Source organism: Chanos chanos, chromosome 9 (assembly GCF_902362185.1).
Source record: "Chanos chanos chromosome 9, fChaCha1.1, whole genome shotgun sequence".
NCBI classification, from domain to species: domain Eukaryota; kingdom Metazoa; phylum Chordata; class Actinopteri; order Gonorynchiformes; family Chanidae; genus Chanos; species Chanos chanos.
This window is the reverse complement of record NC_044503.1, coordinates 34,805,556-34,828,609: the sequence shown is the minus strand read 5'-3', so window position 1 is coordinate 34,828,609 and position 23,054 is coordinate 34,805,556. Positions and strand designations below refer to the sequence as shown.

The window sequence follows — 23,054 nt, the reverse complement described above, 5'->3', positions numbered from 1 at the left end:
CACTTGATCCGCTTCTGTGGGACTGCTCTGCAGGGATCGGAAAGCTCTACTGCCTGGAGGGACTGGGCTCTGTGGGATGATTCCTGACCGGGCTCCTCCTGCGTCTTACCGGGAACAGATCCTGCGTGCTGCAGTTCATTCCCCCTGCTCCCTGCGCTCCATCCTGGCTTGATGTACCTTGAGGCCCCACAGATTCTTGCATACTTTTCCGCATATGCATCTTGCGTTCATCGTCGAATTTCCATTTGCGTGGGTCAATAACCTTGTGTCCGTCCTGTCGGGGTTCTTATGCCCCCCCCCCCCTGCTTCTCGGACTCCCCTGGGGGGATCTTTCAGAGGGCTTTTCTGTAGCGTTTTTTGGTTTCTCCCTCAAGGGAGACACAGACAGCGGTGCGAGCCCTTCCTGTCCCAGATGCCGTCTTTCCGAGCTGTCAACTGCCTCTCCAGTCGTCACCAACCTGTTCTTGGTTGCCACCCAGTCTGTTCCTGGCCGTCACTGGCTAGGCCAGCTTTAAAGATAGAAGATACATCTTACAGATGCACTGGGACGCATCATCAGTGATGTAACCTGGGGTCATTGGGTGTTTCAGGTCTTTCAACATCAGATACTCTCGCCCAGGCGGCCCAGCCAGGGTTGATCAGACCCCAGCTTGCATCCCAGCAGCATTGTACCACGGATCCAGTGCAGATACAGATACGGGTCCAAACTTGTGGAATATGCTACAAAGCTTAGAGACACACAGTTGAATCAAATTCCTCCTCTATAAAAGACAGTGTATAGCTTCAGTTAAGTAGATTAACTCAGATTGGCCTTAAAAGTATAAACACGTCATAATGTTGTAGGCTAGGTTAATTTTACTTCTTCTATATAGCATTGCCTGAAATGTGAAACAGCTGGATGCCTGTCGTCACCGCTTGATTCCCTGCCCCGACCCTCCACTCGTCTTATTGGGACCGGCTCCGACATGAATCCACTTCTTTTGCGTGACCTTATTATTAGTACTGGGTTTATCTGGCAAGATTAAAACATATATTTTCGGAGAGGCCTTTGGTCAGTAACATTAACTTGGCATTTTCGCTAGCAACTTTTAGTATGCGTAAGCAGTAGATTCCCAAAAGACCCGGTGTTATGTCCCAAATGGTTTCCAAGCTAACTGGTTTCCGTACGTGTTCACGCGCTGTGTTAACAGTAGCAGTTGTGGTCTGCCTCCGTCACCAGATTCGTCACACATTCACAAACATATTAATTGCGATTTTCAAGTCACATCTCATATCTACTAGGAGAGCACTACATCACAGCTACCAACGAAAGAATGTAGGTGAACACAGCGCGCAGACGCGTACGGGAGGCAGAAAATTCGTCCGCTGGCTTCAAAGCTATGCTTCAAAGTAAAGAGCAACGAGAACACTCATAGAAAAGTAGTGGAGTGAAAAGTACAATATTTGTCTTTCAAATGTAGTGGAGAAAAAGTCACAAGTTTCCAAGAAAAAAAACACTCAAGTAAAGTACAGATATTCGAAAAATGTACTTACGTACAGTACTCAAGTAAATCTACTTAGTTACTGTCCACTACTGCGATAAAAAAGATATTATAGTAAACGATACATGTCGCACACCCCTATGAGTATGCAAGAAACACGATAAATGCGACTCTATTCAGTTGCATTGTATTTTTTTCCAACATGAAACTGAATGGCAAGAGTAGCTAAAGAGGTTAAAAACGTATTTACAAGCCACACTTGTGGTCATACATGTCTTAACTGGACTTGAGCGAATGGTTGCGTAACAAAACGTGGTTAACTGCCCAAATAGGAAAAGAAACAGTGCTTTGGGGAATAGAAACGTCTCACCCAAGAAAACAGGTAAGAATAATTTAGATTTGTAGCAATCTCTATTTTTCTAATCATCAACTATATGTAAACGAATAATGTCTGCTCTCAGAGAACAAACCAGTCTGCTTTTATGGTTTTGTTTGACGCGGTCATCTCATCTAATTGAGATTACAAGCAAAAACATGAAACTAAAGTGTTTCGGTTGAAAGTTACATGCTAGGTTGAGGTTCTTATTTTATTTATCATACAGTGCGTTCGTCTGGTCGAAAAAGTGTGAAGGTCTGTATCGAGGATAATTTTAGATTGTATTTAACAGTGAGCTGAAATAAACAAACAAGGAAGTACCAATGTCAAGTACAATGTCAAGCATCATGTCATTAGTGTCAGGTCCAAAATCATCGTTCGTTCCGAAATATCCTGCGTACCTTAAATACATTGAATTGCGTTAACGAGAACATTTTTTAATATTACAGGTTGTTGTATTCAAAGTTTTGCTTATCAGATAATGGTATCCTGGTGTAAAAGTGTAGTCGTGCCCCAAAATGAAGAGAAACTGGACTCTTTTTTTATTATTCAAACGCAGTGAAAGAAGTTTAGTACTCTCTCACAAATCTTTGTTTTCTGTATGACATCTCTTACAAGACGGGACATACCGACATTATTACTTTATCACTGCAAACCTTGCGTCATTAAAACGATTTAGTAATGGCTTGTACATATAAAAATGTCAAACTGATATATTCTAAGTCGAATTGCAATACAATGAAGCTGTTCATTTCAACCGTAACCTCTGCACATCGATATGTGAAAGCTTTGACATATTTCACATTGCAAGAATATTGTGTTAATACAGCATTAAAACCTCCTTAACTTCTTTTTCATCCTGTAGGACAATGACAATATTTTTGTTGCTGGAAAAGAAGTATCAAATTAATATAATGCTGTGAAATCAAACAATCATTAAATTTGTTTGTTTTACTTTTCAGCTTTACTCTTTTCCGTGCAAATGCACACAATGCTATTTGGAAAATTCTCAGCTCTTCTTCAGTGAATGCTCTGTCCAGAGACCGTGGCCTCATTTGAGAAGAAAGTTCCTTTGGGCACTTGGAGACGTCGTGGCTGAAAAAGAGGATAATTATGTCAATAGTGCACATCATTTCTTTACACACAGCGGCTCTATTACATAACTTTCATCTCTGCATCAGTGCATGTGGTAAAGCTGAATATGAATTTAATGGAGAATGTTGTCCTATGTGTGGACCTGGTGAGTCTATCACTGTTCATTTACATGATCACAAGGGATTCAATTAAAGGCTGTCATAGAATACAGTCCAAACCAAAACCTGCTCAACACACACGTAACTGAGAGGATTGTGTCAGTGCTCCATCTTCAATTAACCAAGAGTGAAAAACAAGGTTCATTTAAAGAGTTTATTTGTGGAACAAAAACTAATATAGATATTTGCATTTATTCAATTTATCAAATGTTAGAGATATACTGGTACTACCTTGGGAAAAAAAATTCTTTTTTAATTTATAAGTGTCTTCATGTCATGTTTGACAGCCCAGTTGTGTCAATGAAACCAAATAGTTTGTAAAGAATTACAATATTTTGCATGATGAAAAGAGAATGTAATATTTAATTTTTGTTTTCTTTTAGGTTTTCATGTGTACAGACATTGTTCTGAGTATACATCTACATCATGTATACCCTGCTTGCGATCCACTTTCACTGATTTACCCAATGGACTAAATCACTGTTTCCCATGTACAGTCTGTGATTCCAGTGAGTGTGTCCTTTGATTAAACCACATGAGTTTCTCTGACATATGTGCTAGACCAGTTCAATGTTATATTTACACAATTCATGTTTCCTCCATAGGTCAATGGTTAAGAACAAAGACAGAGTGCACATCTATTGCAGACACCATCTGTGAACCACGTGAAGGATTTTACTGTATTGACCAAAACAAACACAGTTGTAGAGCAGCTGTTGAACATTCAAAATGTAAACCTGGACAATACATCATACAGAAAGGTCTGTGTTTGTAGAACAAACCTGTTTTGGTCACTCACCAATGTGGTCCAACATATCATGATTCACAAAGAGCTAAAAAGTAGAAAATAAACAAAAAAACAAACAATGTAACAGGCTGATCAGTGCTGTATACACTCTGTGTTTTATTTGTGAATGGTCATTCCCACAGTAATGGAAGTGTTAAGCTTAGATCAGCATCTGTTAAACTTTTATCAACTATCTGTCCTCTATTAATGACAGATTGTAAGTTCTTCTGTTTGTTTTTGTAGGAACAGCAGATACAGACACTGTGTGTGATGACTGTGTTGGTGAAACTTACTCAGACGGTTCATTCTCATCCTGTCGGCCACATACACAGTGAGTTTACTGTATATTAGCATCATCTATAACACTATTACAATTAGATTATTAAATGTAACATGTTAATCATTTAACACAAAAATCATGTGATTTGATTTAATCTGACAGGTGTGAGAGTTCCAATGGTGTTGTGAGACAGGTAAAAAGGCCAGGAACTCATTCATCAGATACTGAATGTGAAGAAAAACATACAGTTCCCATCATACTTGGTGTTTTATCTGGGGTTTTAGTAATTGCAGTGGGATTAGGACTTTTTTGTCATTTGTACAAAAAAAGAAACTCCATGAACACAGGTATATAATTTGTAAATACAGTGATCATAGGATCAACTTTTTTTTTTTTTATACAAACTTCAGTTTTTGTTTTTGTTTATTAGTTGTATATAGCAGTCGTCCATCAAAGATCTGAACATACCTCTCAGAATTAAAATCCTTACTAAATTATTGATTATTTGAGGGGTTTGTAACTAGATTTTGTAACTAGGGCAATAAAGCAGTTGCTCTTCACTCATTCCCCTCTTCATGTGAATGGCATGTGATGGGACTGTATCGATTTCTCTAGGACAGGAAAGAGTCGAAAATGAGACACTTTAAAGGTAATTAAACGCGTTACATGTTGTCTTCTGAATGATTAAATTGTTTTAGTCAGTGTTTATTTTCTCTTACTTATTACTGTAAAAAAACCTGTAAATTTATCAGATATTTACCGAGAGCAGAGTTGCGAGTACGGTGTTGTAAATTTACAGAAGTTATGGAAAATCTTTGTCAAATCGTAAAACTTTATGAACAGTAAATTACTATAACTGTTACTGTATTGTGCTCTACTCCATTTCACAGTCCTGTGAGCAGGTTACATGCTTTTAATGCAAACTCTGCTATGTAGCAAATTTCTGGTAAATTTAAGATTTAGATTACAATTAGTAGGCTATCTTAAGATTATGCCTTATGATCATTGTTCACATGCTCTAAATTTGTGTAATAAAATCATAACAAATAGTTCACTCCCCGTTTATTCACTCCGTACAACAGATATCATTTGTATAAACTTTGTTCACTGTTTCTGTAATACTGTTAACATGAAAAATCTGAACTGTGTCATCTCACGGAATCCTCCAGTGACTAAATATGTCATCATAAAATGAACAGTCGAGAGCTCTCGAAGAGTCTGTGTCTTAAAAAGAAGATTCCAAATATGTCCTTATTTCAGTCATATTTCAGACATCATCAGTTTTAGAAATCCTCAACATAACCCGAGACAGCCCATTAAACAAGGCAATCTGTGTGACCAGAGCACAAACTGTATCGATGACACTGTATTTGTATTCTCAAAAGCTCGCTCATACCTGACTTAGTCTGAGTGTATTAGTTAGGAGTGGAGGTAAACAGGAGAAGGTCAGAGGGTCTGTATCAAAGCAAAAGTGAAACGGTATCTAACAACAAAGCAAGAGGAGATTGTTAAAACCTCTTAAATATTTTTTTCTATGATGTAACTCTTTTCGAGTTTTACTTATAAAAGAGTGATCCTTAAATGACATCCATCAAAGGGCAAAGGGCAAAGAGCTTTATATTGTACTGAACAATGCGCGAGTACGAACTAAATAACAAGGAAGTACCAGTGGTATGTTCTTCGTGTCGAGGCCAAAGTCATTTTCATTATTACAATGTTTTGCATTTACACACAGTGTAAATATGTTGAATTGTGCTAACAAATACATTTACGATGTCATGTGTTGTCATGTTACAGATTCTGGAGGTCACGGGTGTCCTTTTGCGAATCTTAGTTTTGAGTTTCGTTTTTGGTTCGCTTTCAGTTAATGTCAGTGCTAGTGACGCCTACACTAAAGAGGAACTGGTCAATCTTTTTTTTCTTTAAAAGTGAAAGGAGCCCCATAACATCTGGGGGGGGGGGTGACTATTTTTTTTTTCTTTCTTTCATAAAGTAACTCTGACAAGGCAGGAGATGCTGACTTGGTCACAACACTCACACTGTATGTTCGAAACGATTTGCGGTGACGTACGCATTCTGAATGTGGAACTGACATCTTCTGAGGTGAATAGTCACAACCGTACAGTGCAGTGGTTTCTGTCTGCCTTAACGTCGGAACAGAGAATAGTCATGGATAAGTCAAAGCTTTTCAGATATTCGAATTCAAAAATACTGCATCACTGCAGCCAACCAGAAATAACAAACCAGCTCCACCACACAGCCAAACAGACTAGTGTAAAAAATTCTTGACTTGTTTTTTTCTTTCTTTCTTTCTTTCTTTCTTTCTTTCTTTCTTTCTTTCTTTTCTCTGTACTACAATAATCAGATTTTGCTTGCTAGACAAAACGTCTCAGATTAATTGAGGCTGTGAGATCCAAAAAAATCATGATACATCTGTTACTTTTACTTTTCACTTAATCTTTTCCTTGCTTTTCAGATTCACTCTTTTCCTGCCAATGTAACATTTTTCATTTGGAAAATTCTCAACTCTTTTCTTTCAGCTAATTCTCAAGAGATTGTGGCCTCATTTGAGGATGAGGAGCCTAAGAGCTTGTGAGGACATCGCCTCTGATAAAAAAGAGGATAATTATGTTAATATTGCACATCTGTTTTTATGCACAATCGCTCTGTTACTTAACTTTAAACCCTGCAGCTGTGAATGTGGTAAAGCTGAATATGACGTTATTGGAAGATGTTGTTCTATGTGTAGACCTGGTGAGTCAAACTATCACTATTTATTCAATTGATCATAAAGGATCTAAAGAAGAGCAATCACAGAGTACAGTTGTAGCCGGTACGACGCTAGGACCTTGTTTGGTGTGCCCACGTGGGTGTCCTATCGTAGGTTATTATAGGTTATTATAGGTCAGTTCAGCGCCAGATTCTGAACACACCTGTGGGTTTCGGCTTCCTGTTTGGTTGGCGCGCTGGTTGGTGAGCTGGTAGACGTTTTATCCTGAATCCTCTGGCTTTTCCCGGAGTTCAGATTTGAATATCGGATTTGTCCTACATGAAGGATTACGGCAACGACGGCGTTAGTACACTGTTTCTCCCACCTGTGTTGTAGCCTGTTAAGTTCTTGTGGGGTTAATTGTATTGTGTGTGGACAATTTTGTAGTTTGTTTTTATTAAAAAAAAGTTTTTGGTGCTAGCGCCGCTTGCTTGGGTCAGAGTATGATAATATTTCTGGTTTCTTTCAATTCTCCAGTGTTATGGACACTTCGCCTGCCTCAGCAGACGGAATAGCGTTTCTAGTTTCTTCAAATTCCTGGTCAATATTAACGATGTGTGGTCTTCCTTAGTAGAGGTGTCAGCATTTGTTGTTTCTTCAAATGTCTACGTTTTATCATGGTTCTCTTTGGACTCAGTAAACGGTGTTAGCACTGGTAGTGACTTTGTAGTTTCTTACCCTGCACAACAGACATGATTATTTCAGAATTATACAGACTGCAGTGACACGCCTGTATTTACCAGTGGTAAGACACTATCACAGTATCACTTTGACATGCAAGCTGTTTTAACACATCTGAGAAACAAACTGGACACATAACCTACCTAATATCTAACATCTACCATTTCTAACATCTCTCTTTTGGTAATATGGGTGTTTGGTTATATTTTCGTAAAAGAAAAAACTGATGGACAGCACAGACCAAGAAAGAGAGAGAATGAAAATGAGTGTAAAATACTTCAGATTAGGTTATTCCTAATTGGCTTAAATTTAGTGGTGTAAAGTTTAAACCAGTCAGAAAGTAATTTAATCAAGTACATAAAAAACACTACAAGGAAATATTAATGTACATAAGGGACTGGTCTCCCATAAAGTGTAGAACAAAACTGCTTACAGAACTGAACTTTGAACAGCTGAACATTCTGAATGAATCCAAGTGTATTATGAAGTTTATGTTGCCCCCTAGTGGAGAAATTGGAGGTGGTTGTTGACAGATTCCGAACTGAGAACATATGAGATGACTCCCTAGGAGTTCAAGATATTACATTAAAACATTTCACATAATATCCCATATGCAGCAAATACGCTCAGTTGTGTTAAGGAATATATTTGCAATATTACAGGTTGTTGTATTGCACTTTTAGTGATCACATGGTGGTATCCTGCTGTCAAAGTTTGTTATGTTTCGATTTGTTGTTAGTCTATTTAGTCATGCTCCAAAGTGAGGAGAAACTAGCCAAGGTTCTTTTTGTTTTGTTTTGTTTTCAAATGAAGTGCCAGTGGGAGGAACATTATGAAAACCAGCTGTTCAGTATTTTTAACAGCCTAAAATATCTGCTATATTTATATTATACACAATACTGTCTCACCTATACACACTCTCACACACCCTGCACTCACATGTGCAACCATACCATACGTTTTTGTACAGTGAAATAAAAGCACAGTAAAGACCAACTGTTCAATATTGTTTAACAGCTGTCTTTAGAAAACAAAAAGCTACAGTGGTGTTATGTGCAATACTGTTTCACCGATACACACTCTATCACACACTGCTCTCATTTCTCAGTGTTACTAATACTACAGTATCCACAGGAGCAATGAAAGAGTACCTTACTGCACGGGATGGGAGATATGTCAGTTTTTACATGGCAGTAGTAGAACATGAGCAGTAATACTGGGATAGTGTAGCAGGTAGGATATAAACAATAATTAATCATGTAATGTTATTTCCTACAGTGTAGAATGCATCAGTGTAAACTCTGGCCATGACAGTTTCGTCTTCAACCTGGAACTTTCTTGGCAAAACAAATTATTTCGATATTTTCAAAAAGAGCTGTTTTTTAAAGGATGTGGAGCTATTTTATTTATGAATTAGTTGAACTCTTTAACTCCATCATCTTACCTTTTTGTGAAAGACACAGAGCGACTACACAAACCTGAAACTGCATCTTTGTGAATTAGTTGATTTTTTTTTTTGGTTGTTTGTTTCATTTTCTCTTGTCTTGGTAAAAGTCAAAAGGTATTATTATTGAATTCCCTGTTCCATATAAACTATGATGAGATGAGAGTTCCTGTAAGTGGTCGATGTTTGCGATGTTCCAACTAAACTATTTCTCTCAATATATAAATACATACACACATGAATACATAAATAAATGTATTTGAACACTACAGTGTGTCTTATCGCCTTGAGTGATTAAAAGGATTTATTGTTTATCTTGCTATTAAAACAAAATTTATTGTAAATTCCTTTATATTGCGATAATAGTAAATATGATCTAACATTAGCGTAGTTGTGATGAGTTGGCTGAAGAGACTGGGTGCATGTGTAGTTGACCAAATTGTCTTTAACAAAAGACAGGCCAGGAAACAGAGACACAGGAGCAGAGAACAGGAACAGAGAACAGAAACAGAGAAGGACACAAAATAACTCAGACTTAAGTGCTGAGTGCGAATGGGAGGGCGCTGCGTCGCGGCATGGTGGAGCAGTGGGTAGTGCTGTCGCCTCACAGCAAGAGGGTCTCGAGTTCGATTCCTCCACCCTTTCTGTGTGGAGCTCCGGTTTCCTCCCAGGTTAGGTGAACTGGACGCATAAATACCCTAGGCAACCTGTGAGTTCAGCAAATGTAATGAGCGCGAATAATCAACACAGGTGACAGGATAAGTTAGACTAGGTCACATGGCCGTAAAAAAAAAAAAAAGAAGAAGCAGGAACCGACGCTCTCAAAAGAACAGAAAGGAAAACATCACATCGCACTCCGCAAAACGTCAAATGAGGTAAGGATAATTTATATTGTTTTGTCGCTATTTCTTCTCTTGTTATCTGCGTTATCAGCAGCATGTAAACGAATCGTGTCTGTTTCAGAGGACAAAACGTGTCCGTCGATTTGTCGCAAAGCTTTATGGTTTAGTTCGATGCAGTCGTCCACTCTAACGAACGTAAGGCAAAGAGTGAGACGAAATTATTCTCTATTAAAACGTACATGTCATTTCGAGTTTCTTGTTTCACCAAAGGGTAATCATAAAACAGTGTATCTGTGCCGTCGAGCAAAGTGCAGAGATCTGTGTCGTAAACAGTTTTAAACTGCATTTAACAGTGGGCAAATATGGCGGAAAGCACCAGCGCTTTCTTTTGTGTTGGAGCCAAAATCGTATCACATTACAGTGTTTCACGAAGTATGCCACGTAGCTTAAATGTGTTGATCTGTGTTAATGAGTACATTTTAAATATTATATGTTCTTGTATTGTAGTTTTATGGATTAAATGTTAGTGTCCTCCAGTAAGTTTGTTCAGTTTCATTTTGTCATAATAACTTATGTATTGAGGGCCTAAGTAAAGTGAAAGTAAAGTGTGGGGATTTTTTAAACGAACCCGTGATATGTAAGTGTTGTTGCTTCGTTTCAGCAGTGCATAGTTGAAAACACTTCGCGACAACCTTAGCATTTTTAATGTGAAAGTGGTCTGAGTTGAATCCTTACACTGCGTGAAAAGAGGTGTATCCGGACTGGAATATGCCTGTATATTCCCGGATACTCCACAGATAACCGGCTGTATCCGACAGTTTGCAGCTCTGTTACGCGGCATGGAATACTCCTGAATATGTACCGTGTTTGGGGGTCTGCCTAGAGCCCTTAGTTACCATGGTGAATAATCCCTTGGGGGTGCTTGCAAGGGAACATTTGCACTTCACACCTTGGGCCACCAGGTATCCTGCAATTGGTCAAAAGTCTTTCTCTGGATTGGTGGAGCAATGTCTTGCCCCTCCTCTAAAACCCTTCCCCATTGGTCCATTGTGGGTCCCCAGACATGAATTCATATGGTTTATATTATTATTATTATTATTACTATTATTATTATTATTGGTGGTGGTGGTGTTTTATGTTCATAGGTAGATTGTATAGATAGTCTGGCAAACAAAAATGAATTACACAAATTTTATTATAAATAAAGAAAATACAGTATAATATAGATTATAAGGCATATAAATTGACAATTATATATATCAATGTACAATATATAACAGAATAGAATACATTAGAACAGAATATACTGTAATATCATAGTATATAATACAAATGCTTTTTGGGAGCATAAATGAAACTCTAAATGTTGAGCATTCCCAAGAACAACCCAGCTTCCGTGGTCTCTATTCTGTAGCACCCAACACAGTGCAGACAACTCTGTGCTAGGCGGGAGGACCCACGCTGGCCTTCCATCCAAGATGGCGGCGTCCCCTTCAGAAATTATATCTACTGATGCGGTCCTCCATATGGCAGCCTCTTCCTCAGTTTAAAGAACACTAGCTCTGGCCTTGTGCAGATACAAAACACAGTGAAAACAGAAATTAGATCACTGAACATAGCAAATGGAGAAAAAGTCTAAGAACTACTGGGGAAATGATGTTTTGACTTACTCTTCTCCTCCTTTGCCTCGTCCAAGTGGCGATCCTGCCCCCCTCTTTGTTCTCTGGATTCACCCGGTAACTCTTTCAAATAGTCTCAATAGGTCTTGCAGGATGCTAGAGAGAAAAAAAGCGGAGAAGAAAGGAAGATTGATTAAAAGTTTGTTTAGAATTCCAAGCACTGCTATGAAACAATCGCGACAATATAGTCTACCAACAAAACACGTTGTCTTACCTTGTCCGTTTTCAGCATTATGCATTATCCGCGCCGCTTCCTGTAGAAGCAAAATTTGTACAAGAGTTAAATTCAACCACATTAAGGGATAAAGCAGATAACGAAATGTGAACGTATCAGAATGTGCGGCAGTCAAAGACGAAAGCCAGAAGGCTACAGAAATAAACTTACCGAAACAGAGTTATTCCCCGCTCGTCTTCTTTTTTTGGGCAGACTCCTCTTGCGCCTCTTTGATGGGACTCCATCCTGTCCAACCGCCGAATATCATTCTCCATGAACGTTTACTGCTGTTCAGACATTTTCTTCAAAATGCATTTAACGGGGACACCAGTTGTTTGTTTTCGTTCGGACTCGGCGTTGGAAAAATTGGATATTCCCGGCGCACGAGTAGCCTCTCCACTCCGCTGTCCGTTCGAAAACTCAGGTGTTCTTTTGCAAGCCATCTTCAAAATGCACACTATCGACAGAATACGGAGTACAACTTCTGTAATCCTTCAGTAACTTGCTTTTCCTACGTACAGGTAACCCCTTCCCCAAAGCAAATTTCGCGCTGCAGTTGCACACAATGCTATTGGTTACTGTCACTCTACGCCTTGCACGCACAGAAAACTGATTGGACAGGACTTAACCTTAGATTCTAAGTGGGTGGTTTGAAAACGGGGCGCGTCCTCGTACTGAGGAGAAACATTCCAATCAAACAAGCGAGGAACAACAACAAAAACCCCTATGCCCTGTAAACTTTCTTTTAAAAAAAAAAAAAAAACTCCTGTATCCTTTGTCCCGCATCCCTCATACTGAGAAAATGTCCCGCATTTTCGCTGGTCGTTTGGTTTTTAACTGTCAGAAATAGAAATATATGGATCCATTATTTTACCCGCCCGCACATGAGCCGCTTATGCCGTTGCGGCATAATTTCTAATCTATTTAATAGCGCTATGTCAAAAGCAGTAAAAATGCAACATAGCCGAGTTTTTTTAAAAGCCATGCTTTCACCAAATGGCTGAGAGGAGAGCACTGAGGGTGGTCATCAAGAGGCTGTGGCGGCCGTCAATCAAACTGTGCAGCTGTGGGGCCAACGAATTTATATGCTACGTCACAAAAACCAAACTTAGTAAAACTTTACAGATATGAAGGTAAACGCTGTCAGCCGACATCATGGTCAAAAAGAAAGGAAAAAGTTATTTTATCCCTTCTGACCATGCTACTCATCCAGTAGAGATTTTGGCTTGATATAAAGATTTGCATTGAAATTGTTTTATTTTATGTAATATTTTATTTTGAGCCTTATTTATTCTTATAGTTGGATTTGGTCAGGGGTTGAACTTGAAAGACTTGAGCTGTATGATGCCTGCTGCTTTGCTTAAGTACAGTTGCCTTTGATGGGCCTGTAATGGCCAATGCATGTTGGATGTTTATCAATACAAGTGTATACATGTGTTTCTTATTCAGTTAGACTGACATTACATCTAAGTTTTACATCATCTCTCAGCATTATTAACATGTCCCACACAAACTTACCACTTGTCCCCCATTTGGTCTGTTTGCATCTGGTCACCCTGTACCTTTGACCCCAAGTAAAGGACAGTTGCATAACCATCAAATATGTAATTAATGAACCTCTCATTTAGACTTTTTTTTTTAAATTATGTTTTCAGTGTGTTTTTGTATGCTCCATCTGAAGTGTCCGTTGTGATTTAGCTGCACGACAGAGCAATGACATTAAAGGCTACATGGGCCTACCACTGCTGTATTATACACCATGCAACACCTAACAAGTTTGTGTGGTCATCAAAATATAGCCTAAATATTGCATATAGGCTAACTGATAGAAAGTTACAGTGAGGAAGGGGGGCAGGTTTCTATACCCAGTCTCACCTAGACCACTGACTGTTATTAGCATTTGAAAGGCCAAGCCATCAGCTAACGACTGTGGTCATGCGGATGCCCGAAAACTGCCGTCTAACAGCTGTATTCAGACATTTGCGGGAGTTTTCAGGTCCGCAGGACAAAGTTCTGCGGGCATCCGAATACCTCCAGAAAACAGCAGGTTTAGCGGAAGTTTACTTTGTCCGGATATTTCCGAATACACCACTTTTCACGCAGTGAGTAACAGCCAAACAGTTCAGTTGTTGATTTCAGGCTTCTACTGTGAACATACTGAAGTCATTGATAAGTCAACGTCCTTACATATTTCAGATTTCAAGAATGTTGTTTTCCTCCAGTCATCCAGTAATAACAAACTAGCTCCACCTCACTGCCAAACAGATAAGCTCAAAATTTTCCTTAATTTGTCTTTTTCCTGTACTACAGTGATAAGATTTTTCTTGTTGGAAAAGAAATGTCAAGTTCATGTATGCTGTGAAGTCAAGTGATCATGGAATTTGTTTGCTTTTACTGTTCACTTGTCATCTTGTCCTTGTTGTTTATACTTTTCAGGTTCACCCTTTTCCTGCCAGTGCATAATAATTCATTTGGAAAATTCTCATCTCTTTTCTTTCAGATAATTCTCCAGAAATTAAGAGTGGCCTCATTTGAGAAGGAAGAGCCCAAGAGTGATTGAGGACATCAGATCTTGAAAAGTGGATAATCATGATCATAATGCACATCTATTTTTTATGCACAATGGCTCTATTTCATAACTTTCATCTCTGCCTTGGTTCATGTGGTAAAGCTGAATATGAAGTGAATGGAGAATGTTGCCCTATGTGTGGACCTGGTGAGTCAAACTATCACTGTTCATTCAAACACAACACACAGGATCCAATTAAGATTTGTCACAAAATACAGTATAAAGCAAAGTATCACAAATATATGACTACAATTTTCATGGATAGGAATAGTTACTAAAACACAGATTTTTGGAAAAGAATTGGAACAATATTGATGAAACAAGAACATAACATTGATTTTTGTTTTCTTTCAGGATATCATGTCTACAGGCATTGTTCAGAGTATACTTCTACATCATGTATACCCTGCTCTCCATCCACTTTCACTGATTTACCCAATGGATTCAGTAACTGTTTACAATGTAGAGTCTGTGATTCCAGTGAGTGTGTCCTTTATTTTAATCACATTGAGTTTCTCTGACATAAGGGTTAGGTGTTTGGGTAGCTGTGGTCTAAAGGTTAGAGAACCAGGCTTGTGACTGGAGGGTTGCCAATTCAATCCCCAGGCCCAACATCCATGGCTGTGTGCCCTTGAGCAAGGCACCCCAAGGAATGCTCTTGCATCTGGTGTGTGTTCACTACTGGTGTATTGGATGGGTTAAATGCAGAGGACAAATTCACTGTTCACTGTTCACTGTGTGTGTGTGCAATCACTGAAACTTAACTTAACTAGATCCGCTCACTGTTATATTTGCGCAATCCTTGTTTCTTTTGCAGAACAAGGGTTAAGAATAAAGACAGAGTGCACATACACTGCGGACACTGTCTGTGAACCACGTGAAGGACTTTACTGTATTGACCAAGACAAACACAGTTGTAGGGCAGCTACTGAACATTCAACATGTAAACCTGGACAATACATCATACAAAAAGGTCTGTCGGCTAAAAATGTTCTGAATAAAATGTTCCTTTCCTCTTTGCTTTATTTATGTTCCCTCCTTTTCTGACTATTTGTCAATCAAACTACAGCCTTTTAATCTGAGAGCAAAAATTCATTTCCCTTTTTGTAGCAGTTTATGAGATATAGTTCTATCAGCTGTATTTGTCCTCTGTTGATGATAAATTGTAACTTTTGAATTTGTTTTTATAGGAACAGCAGATACAGACACTGAGTGTGGTGACTGTGTTGGTGAAACTTACTCAGATGGTTCATTCACATCCTGTCAGCCACATACGCAGTGAGTGTAATATAAAATAATATAAAATTATTGCAGATAGATTCTTCAGTGTAGTATGATAATCATGTGATTTTATTTAATCTGACAGGTGTGAGAGTTCTGATGGTGTCATGAGATGGGTAAAAAGACCAGGGACACATTCATCAGATACTGAATGTGAAGAAAGACGTGTAGCTCCCATCATTATCAGCTCCGTTGTTTCAGTTGTTATAATTATTTCACTGGGATTAGGACTTTATTTTTGTTGGCGCAAAAAAAGAAAACCCATGATTCCAGGTATGTTATTTATGTTATTTATAAATAAAGAAATCACACATCTGGGGGGTATTCCGGAAAGCGGGTTTAGTGAAAACTCAGAGTTAGTTAACTTAGAATAAGTTGAAAACTTCCTAATATAAGAGCCCTATGGCTTTGTTTTGCTAGGAGAATGAGGCCATAGGGCTCTTCTATTAGGAGGTTTACTACTCGCTCTGAGTTAACTAACTCTGAGTTTTCACTAAACCCACTTTCTGGACTACTGCTCTGATTAGCACATTCTCCATAAGCGTTTGAATGAGAATTATATGTTTTAACAGAGTTAAATGCTAGATTTGGTTTATTTTTGTATATATCAGGCATCTATCATACACCTTAACTTACCCTCCCAGAATTAAAAAACTTGCTAAACAAAAAGAATAGACTCTCTCAAAAGTACACATTATTTGCTTGTCATTCCTGTTTTCTGTTTTTGTTTGTTGTTGTTGTTTTCTTTCTCTTTTTTTTTCTTGGTATCCTTTGACGACTACGCAGTGTTTAATTGATTTATGCAATGTTGTTGATGGTTTTGCAGAACAACCAAGTCAAAGGACTGAGGGTGTTAATCTGGAATCACAGCCTTTAAACACATTGACTGAAGTACAGACGGCATGTCCACAGTCTCATATGATGAGAAGACAGGTGCCAGAGGGAGGGGCCACTGAAGTTCAGGAGTTTAATGTAATTTAACAGTTGTCTTAACACTGTCAGCTACTGCACAACATGTTAATGAGCAAAACATTCTCCCACCGCCTTATGGGTGTCATGCGCGGTCTTTTTTGGGCGCTTTCGGATCTGTTTGTTCCAAGACAACCAGTACCTTGTGCGCGCCAAATAAATGCTCCCAGACCAACTGAGGCCTTTTCGGTCCACCTCCAAGACACCTTTTGTTTGTAGCATGAACGTAGTGCATGTCAGATTTTGAGAGGTGTGAGATTTTGAAGGTACAGAGCAGATGCTGACATGGGTAAACAACACACTCACACAGACTGAACTGAGATGAGCAGGGGACAAGTGTGGGCTGATGAAGAGGCTAATTTTATTTTCAAGAGAAGCAGAAAAACAGACTAAATCCTGACAAGATGTGTTCATAAGTTATCAGACAGGCCTGGTTTGTTTCTTTCTTTTTTTGATGCATTGAAAAGTGAAACTATACAGACATACTTTGTTGTTCTTATTATAGCCGCTCTGTCACCCATTACATTCTGATACTGGCTTATATCTTGTCTGCTTTGTTGAGCATACACTCTCTGGTACGTACTGCTGATGAACTCTAGTCACTGTTTCAATACATGCATGTTTTCTTTCATCATCAGGAGAGGAACGGACCGCAGCAAACAGTAAGGACAGCAGAACAAAATCATTGGTGTTCCCCTGGCCATTCTCCAGGAAATGTACTTTTCAAGAACCAGGAAACAGGCAGGGAAAAACAATTACAGATTCCTTGTACCCTGGACACAACCTTCTTCAACTCCTCCCCTTCAGCAGGCGCTACAGAACCCTGTATACCAAAACTACCACATACTGGAGCAGTTTCTTTCCTCATGCCATCGCCCTCATGAATAGTTTCAAGTATCAAGTTACAATTTTCAAGTTTATTTAGAGCCCGGTATCACTGTTGAAAGTCTTGAAGGGCTTGACATGCCCACAACAAGCAGAACAGGATAATATCTGTGCTTTCATGCCACAGCTACTCTTGTTTCTTCAGAGAGTTATTACCAGTGCTGTGGAGTCGGAGTCGTGGAGTCGGAGTCAGAAGGGTTACTGGAGTCGGCATTGGTAAAACTGTACCGACTCCAAATCCAACTAAGTGTACCGTATATGCTGGCTTATAAGTTGAGCCCCAAAAAGTAGAGGTGTAATATAGGTTTAGGCCTATATTTGGCAGATAATGCAACCTCCAAAATAATGGCATAGCTATAGCCTTTAAACCCAAGCTTTAACAAGTTAGGGTGCTAAAAAGTAGCCTGATGATTCATGTTGGCAGTGATGAAATGCCTTGTATGTTGTGCACTGCTGTTGAACTCTAGTCACTGTTTCAACTTAGGCATGTATTCTTTCATCTCTTTGAGAGCTCTTCATTTGTTAAGGTGCCAAAAGAGATAAATAACAACTACAAATGCAGGAATGCCAGAGTACATTGTGATTCCAGTATTATAAGTTGTTCTTTTTGTGTGCGATTTTGTTGCAGAAATTGTAGAATGTTAGGTTGTCAAATCTGTCCAATCAGCTGGATTGTAATGATTGCAGAGTGTCGTGGACTTTTGTAGTTGTGATGGATTGAGAGTATGGAAGCTCTGATTAACATAATGTAGCTATCAGCAATGTTCAGAGTGTATCTGATATGTTAGTAATGTATTTATTTGCTGCTTCCAATCATGGTTAAATGTAAACTGCTGTGCAGGGAGAGGGCAGCTGGGATCCATTTGCTCATCTTTAGTGAGATACCAGACTTCATTTTAAGTGTTGAGATCACTGAACAGACAAACTGACATATACAGAAAGAGAGAATGATTTAGGGAAAGATTGGAGTTGTGTGGATTCCTCCAATGCTGGCTCGAGTGGAGAATGAGATGATGATCAGATACCAGTGGCTGATGATCATGATCTGAGATGTAGGATGCAAGGGCAGGTCAAGGTTATTATAATCCAAAACATAATCCAAAATCCTACTCACAGTATCAGGCCAAATCTGGGACATAATAGTGAAACTACAGAAAACTAAACAAGAACTTAGTCACTAATGAAAAATAAGGAGGCTTATAGGCCTCACGAAAGCTTCCAGACCATCAGGAACAGGGAAACAAAAAAACAGGAACAGATATTTTCAACAGGATGTACACAGCTCAGTGAGAGACTTTGTACCAGACCAATGAAAACAAAGCAGTCAAATGAGTGTACATTCCATTAACTGAATAAGAGAGAGAACAGGGGACAAAGGTGAACATGATGACTATGATGTTTTGGTAGTTAGTACATACACAGGTAAACAGAGCTGTGGTTTGACCAGAGGAATGTGCTAAAGACAGTGGTTAGGTATATTATTGTGTCTGTGTGAAAACAAATCTTCTTAAAAGTTTATGAAACTCATTCGTCTATTAATGAGCTGAATTGTTCAACTGACTAATTAAATACATCAGTGAAGGACACCGACATACTGTGCAAATTTTCCATAAATGCAAACATCATGTGTACTCAGCAGTATCATTCTCCGGTTCCCTATTCCATAATAACTAATGACTGAACCATACTGAAACTTCCTTCTTTTACAAAAATGTAGATCATCACACATCTTCTTGATAAAATTCTTTTTTCCATTGTTTATCTTACTTTCTCAATGTGTATATATATATATATATATATGTTTACTGTAACTTACTTTATCTTACTTTACTATTTCCAGCAAACTATTGTAAAATGTACAGGAATTTACATGAGTTTTTACAGTCTTGTTTGAAAAGCATACATTGCAAATGCAATTCTACAATAATTGTAAAATGCATCTTGCAGGTGATATTTTTAAATGTAAGATTTTTAAATGCAGCATATTATGTTCTGTGATCATTGTGCATATGTGCTCTCTATTTTTGTAATAAAACCTTGTCAAAAAGTCATTTTGTAGGTTCTTACTTGGTACAACAGATATGATTGTTTCAGATTATGCAGAATGCAGTGACATGCCTGTATTTAGCAGTGGTAAGACACACAGTGACAGTATCACTTCAGTATGCACACTGTTTTTGGTAAGACATCTGAGAAGTAAACTAGTGGACACATAATTTAGCTAATACACAGTGACACAAGGCAGGAGCATGTTCGCTCAGTGCTAGATTACAACACTAGAGAAAAAAAAGCCTCCAAATATTGTTTCTCATCAAAATTTTGTAATTCGATCATCACAAATGTGCATCAGAAACACCCATGCACATGTCTTCTACAGCCAGACCTTGCTAGAAATTGGAAAACAACACAAGGCAACCTGACAACTTTAGTGGCAGAGAACTTGCATCACAGTGGGTTTTTGCGCGGATCAGAACCCAAGACGGCGACACTGCTGAATGGAACCGCACTGCAAGCAGCACGAGAGAAACAGAGTCGTGGCAGGACGACTGGAATCTGCATTAGGGCAAAGTCCTCAAATAATCTTGTCTAAAGTAAATATAAAGGTCATTCACCCACTTGCTCCAGATGCTACATCCAGAAGCTCCCTGGGGATTTTAACTCTGCAACCTCTGCAATGATTTTGCCCCCTGTTACACAGTTTCCGGACTGCTAAACCAGAGACAATAAAACACCAGTTCTGATGGACTAAGGCTGCCCCCCCCCCCCCCTCCCGCCAACCTACTTTAGCTGAATATTAGTATTTTGTCAGCATTACAGTTGAACTATCCATATATAAGTTAGGTCTACATTACAACACTTGAGGTAATCTGTATCATTTATTACATTAAATTTTATTAAAAACATTGCCAAATAACAAATAGCCCATTAAGATTTATCTGCATAAAAAGCAGCTATATGACAGAGTACTTAAAGTTGGGCCACTGACAGTTGTGTGGTGAGGCTGTTGTAATCTATCGACTCTTATGATGCAGTCATAATGCAGTGTTGTAATGCAGTCTTTACCACTTAAGTATGCACAATGTGGCATTGTTTTCTTTGCTGTTATCTGTCCTTGTGATAAATGTAGAAATAGTGAATGTTAAAGACCATTCTCTCTGTGTGGACTGATAATTTTGTAGAAATGTGTCGAGTATTAAACATCTGCATGAGTATATGGGTATTGAAATAAATAAATATGTAAGTAAGCAAAAGATGTGCTACTGTATATAACTTTATCAATAATTATAAGGGGGGGAGCCCTTTCTTTTCCACTTGAGCACCTGCCCACCGAAATGTCTGTGCAGGGCCCTGAGAGTGAAGTATGCAAAACATGTCACAGCACAGACCTGCTTTGTTTATCACCTATCTGCTCTGCACTCCACCCATCTGTGTGTGGTCTCAAAAGCGAAAATAGAACTACAGTCACAGAATGGTCTGCAGTTCTCTGGGCGGGGGGAGGGGTGTTCAAATCCGATAGTGTACACATTTATACATATGACCTTGTAAGACCCAAGCGAAAGCACTTCTTCAGGGTTTCACATTGCTGACTCAAACACAAAAAGTCTTATGACAGCAGTATTCTTAGCAGCGGCATTGCTCTATGGTGCTGCTCTAAAAGTATTCTTCATGTGTTCTGTGATCTTTCTATGTGTGCTGCACTCTGCCTTCTTAGTGACAGCAACTACTGCACACAAGTCAAAGACGTCATTCTAAAGAAGTCATGAAAGAGAACAAAATGTTTTTTCAGCAACTGTAAGAAACACTGGTTGTTGCTAATCAACTGAGAATAATTAATTTCATGCTTATTTTGTAAGAATGTGTCTCTAGAACTGTTTGTTTGAAATGTGTTGGCCCAAGTTAAGGGCGAACGTTAAACACGCCTACAGTCTTTTACAGAGCATGACACTGAAATATTTTATCAGCCTACATTCTGGTTTTACCACTGTGGGGAACAGTGTGGAAATACTTCTGTGTTCCAGTCTGGTCATCTGATCTTCTGTTGTCTTATGTCTTATCTCAGCAGGCCTTGTATGCTGATTGCTGCTGTTACTGTTGTTGGGAACAAAAAACATTTCTTCTTTTCTGTTACTTAGAAACGGAAAGTGAGTCTATTCTAAGAGACTCCACTACAAAATCGGACATTTTTTCTTCAAGTGGACTGCATTCAGCATTCCTAAATGTACATTAACTATAAGTAAAAACGGAGTGTTTACAGTGGTCTGTGCGCATCTGGCCTTGTGTTTTGATTTGGGTTTCTAAAATGTTGTATTTCTCATTTGAAAACGTCAAAGCTTGTTTCAAACAAAGCCTGTTTGAAATACACTCTGAGTTTGTTTTCACCCGGTAATACTGCAGTCAAGATGTTGAGACAAGCGCTACGAAAATAGATGACTCAAAGCAACTGAATGCATTGTGGCGGATTGTGTAAATGGCACTGCGTGACTGAAGGTCTTTATCTGCGACACAGTCGCAGATTTGGAATATTTAAATCTATAGTTTGATTTTCTTGTGTTTGACTGCCTAATATGTTGGTGGTAAAGTCATACTGTCAGCTCTTTTTAATTTTCCAGGTTCTGTTATTGTCCCCAACACAACACCCACGACCTCACCCACACTCCATCAGTCCTGTGGTTATTTTTTAGGAGACTTTCACGGCTGACTGCAGTCTCAACTGCCTCCTTATTGTGCAATGTCCTTGCATTCAGTGATCTAATGGCAAATGCACTGTTACCTCTGCATCCCAAAGGAATCATTTTGGTTGTGCTACTTTCTTTAACTTCTAACAGTGGCAGTCAGTTGAATCACACATGCATACAGGACTTTTATTTTCTTGTTGTTTGTTTCTTCATTTGCTATTTAGGGGTCATCCAGAGTGGAAATCAATTGTAAACCGTTAGAGTGGGAGTGCCCCCAGGGGGCCAAACAGAGATGTCTGATCAGTAGAATAGACTAATTAAGGAAAACTTTTCTAGTCAATGCTAATCTAACAAGACATGTTGCTGTAGTTAGCAATATTGTTTAACATATAGCTTCATTTATTGCTGAGCTGCACAAATGCCAGTGAACTGAAATGTTCAGAATGGAGTTGCTGAACCAGCTGTTGCAGGATCTGCTGATGTCTTTTGTTCCTTTAACTGCTAACATGACTAGTCCTGCAACATACCAAGTCCTGACAGGATTGCTGCAGACTGATGACCTACTGAGTTAAGAGTCAGTGTAAAGTAGTTAATCCTAAAAACTTGATTCACGCGCTAGGTTGCAGTTTCGGGGAAGTTTGGACTCGCCACAGGGCATCCGGTCAGGGATGAAGTTACGAACTGCCTCTTATCAATTCCAATACACCAACCACACATTCCGTTGACTTATTGTTGTTTATAGATGTGGCTTCTGACAAAGCCAAATACAATGACAATACAAGAGAAGAAAAAGAGACATAACTAAGATACTGAATTAATAATATAATCTTACACTGGGTTAAAATGCAACATACATTGGGTACAGTA

General features: G+C 38.8%; 1 protein-coding gene across 1 annotated transcript; it reads left to right on the top strand.

The window, feature by feature from the left end:
* The first annotated feature begins 2,970 nt into the window (after positions 1-2,970).
* LOC115821688 (tumor necrosis factor receptor superfamily member 14-like) lies at positions 2,971-6,773 on the top strand. The gene is made up of 6 exons (XM_030785492.1): positions 2,971-3,097; positions 3,494-3,619; positions 3,716-3,871; positions 4,141-4,228; positions 4,340-4,407; positions 6,718-6,773. Exons 1-6 carry the CDS (start codon positions 2,971-2,973, stop codon positions 6,771-6,773), a joined length of 621 nt encoding a protein of 206 aa, XP_030641352.1.
* The last annotated feature ends 16,281 nt before the right edge of the window (positions 6,774-23,054 follow it).

Excerpts from the sequence above, each read along its gene's own strand:
- LOC115821688 (XM_030785492.1), top strand. The coding sequence starts at position 2,971 with ATGTCAATAGTGCACATCATTTCTTTACACACAGCGGCTCTATTACAT. Across the intron at positions 4,229-4,339 it reads TCCTGTCGGCCACATACACA|GTGTGAGAGTTCCAATGGTG; the intron begins GTGAGTTTACTG and ends TTAATCTGACAG. Across the intron at positions 4,408-6,717 it reads TCATTCATCAGATACTGAAT|CTAATTCTCAAGAGATTGTG; the intron begins GTGAAGAAAAAC and ends CTTTTCTTTCAG.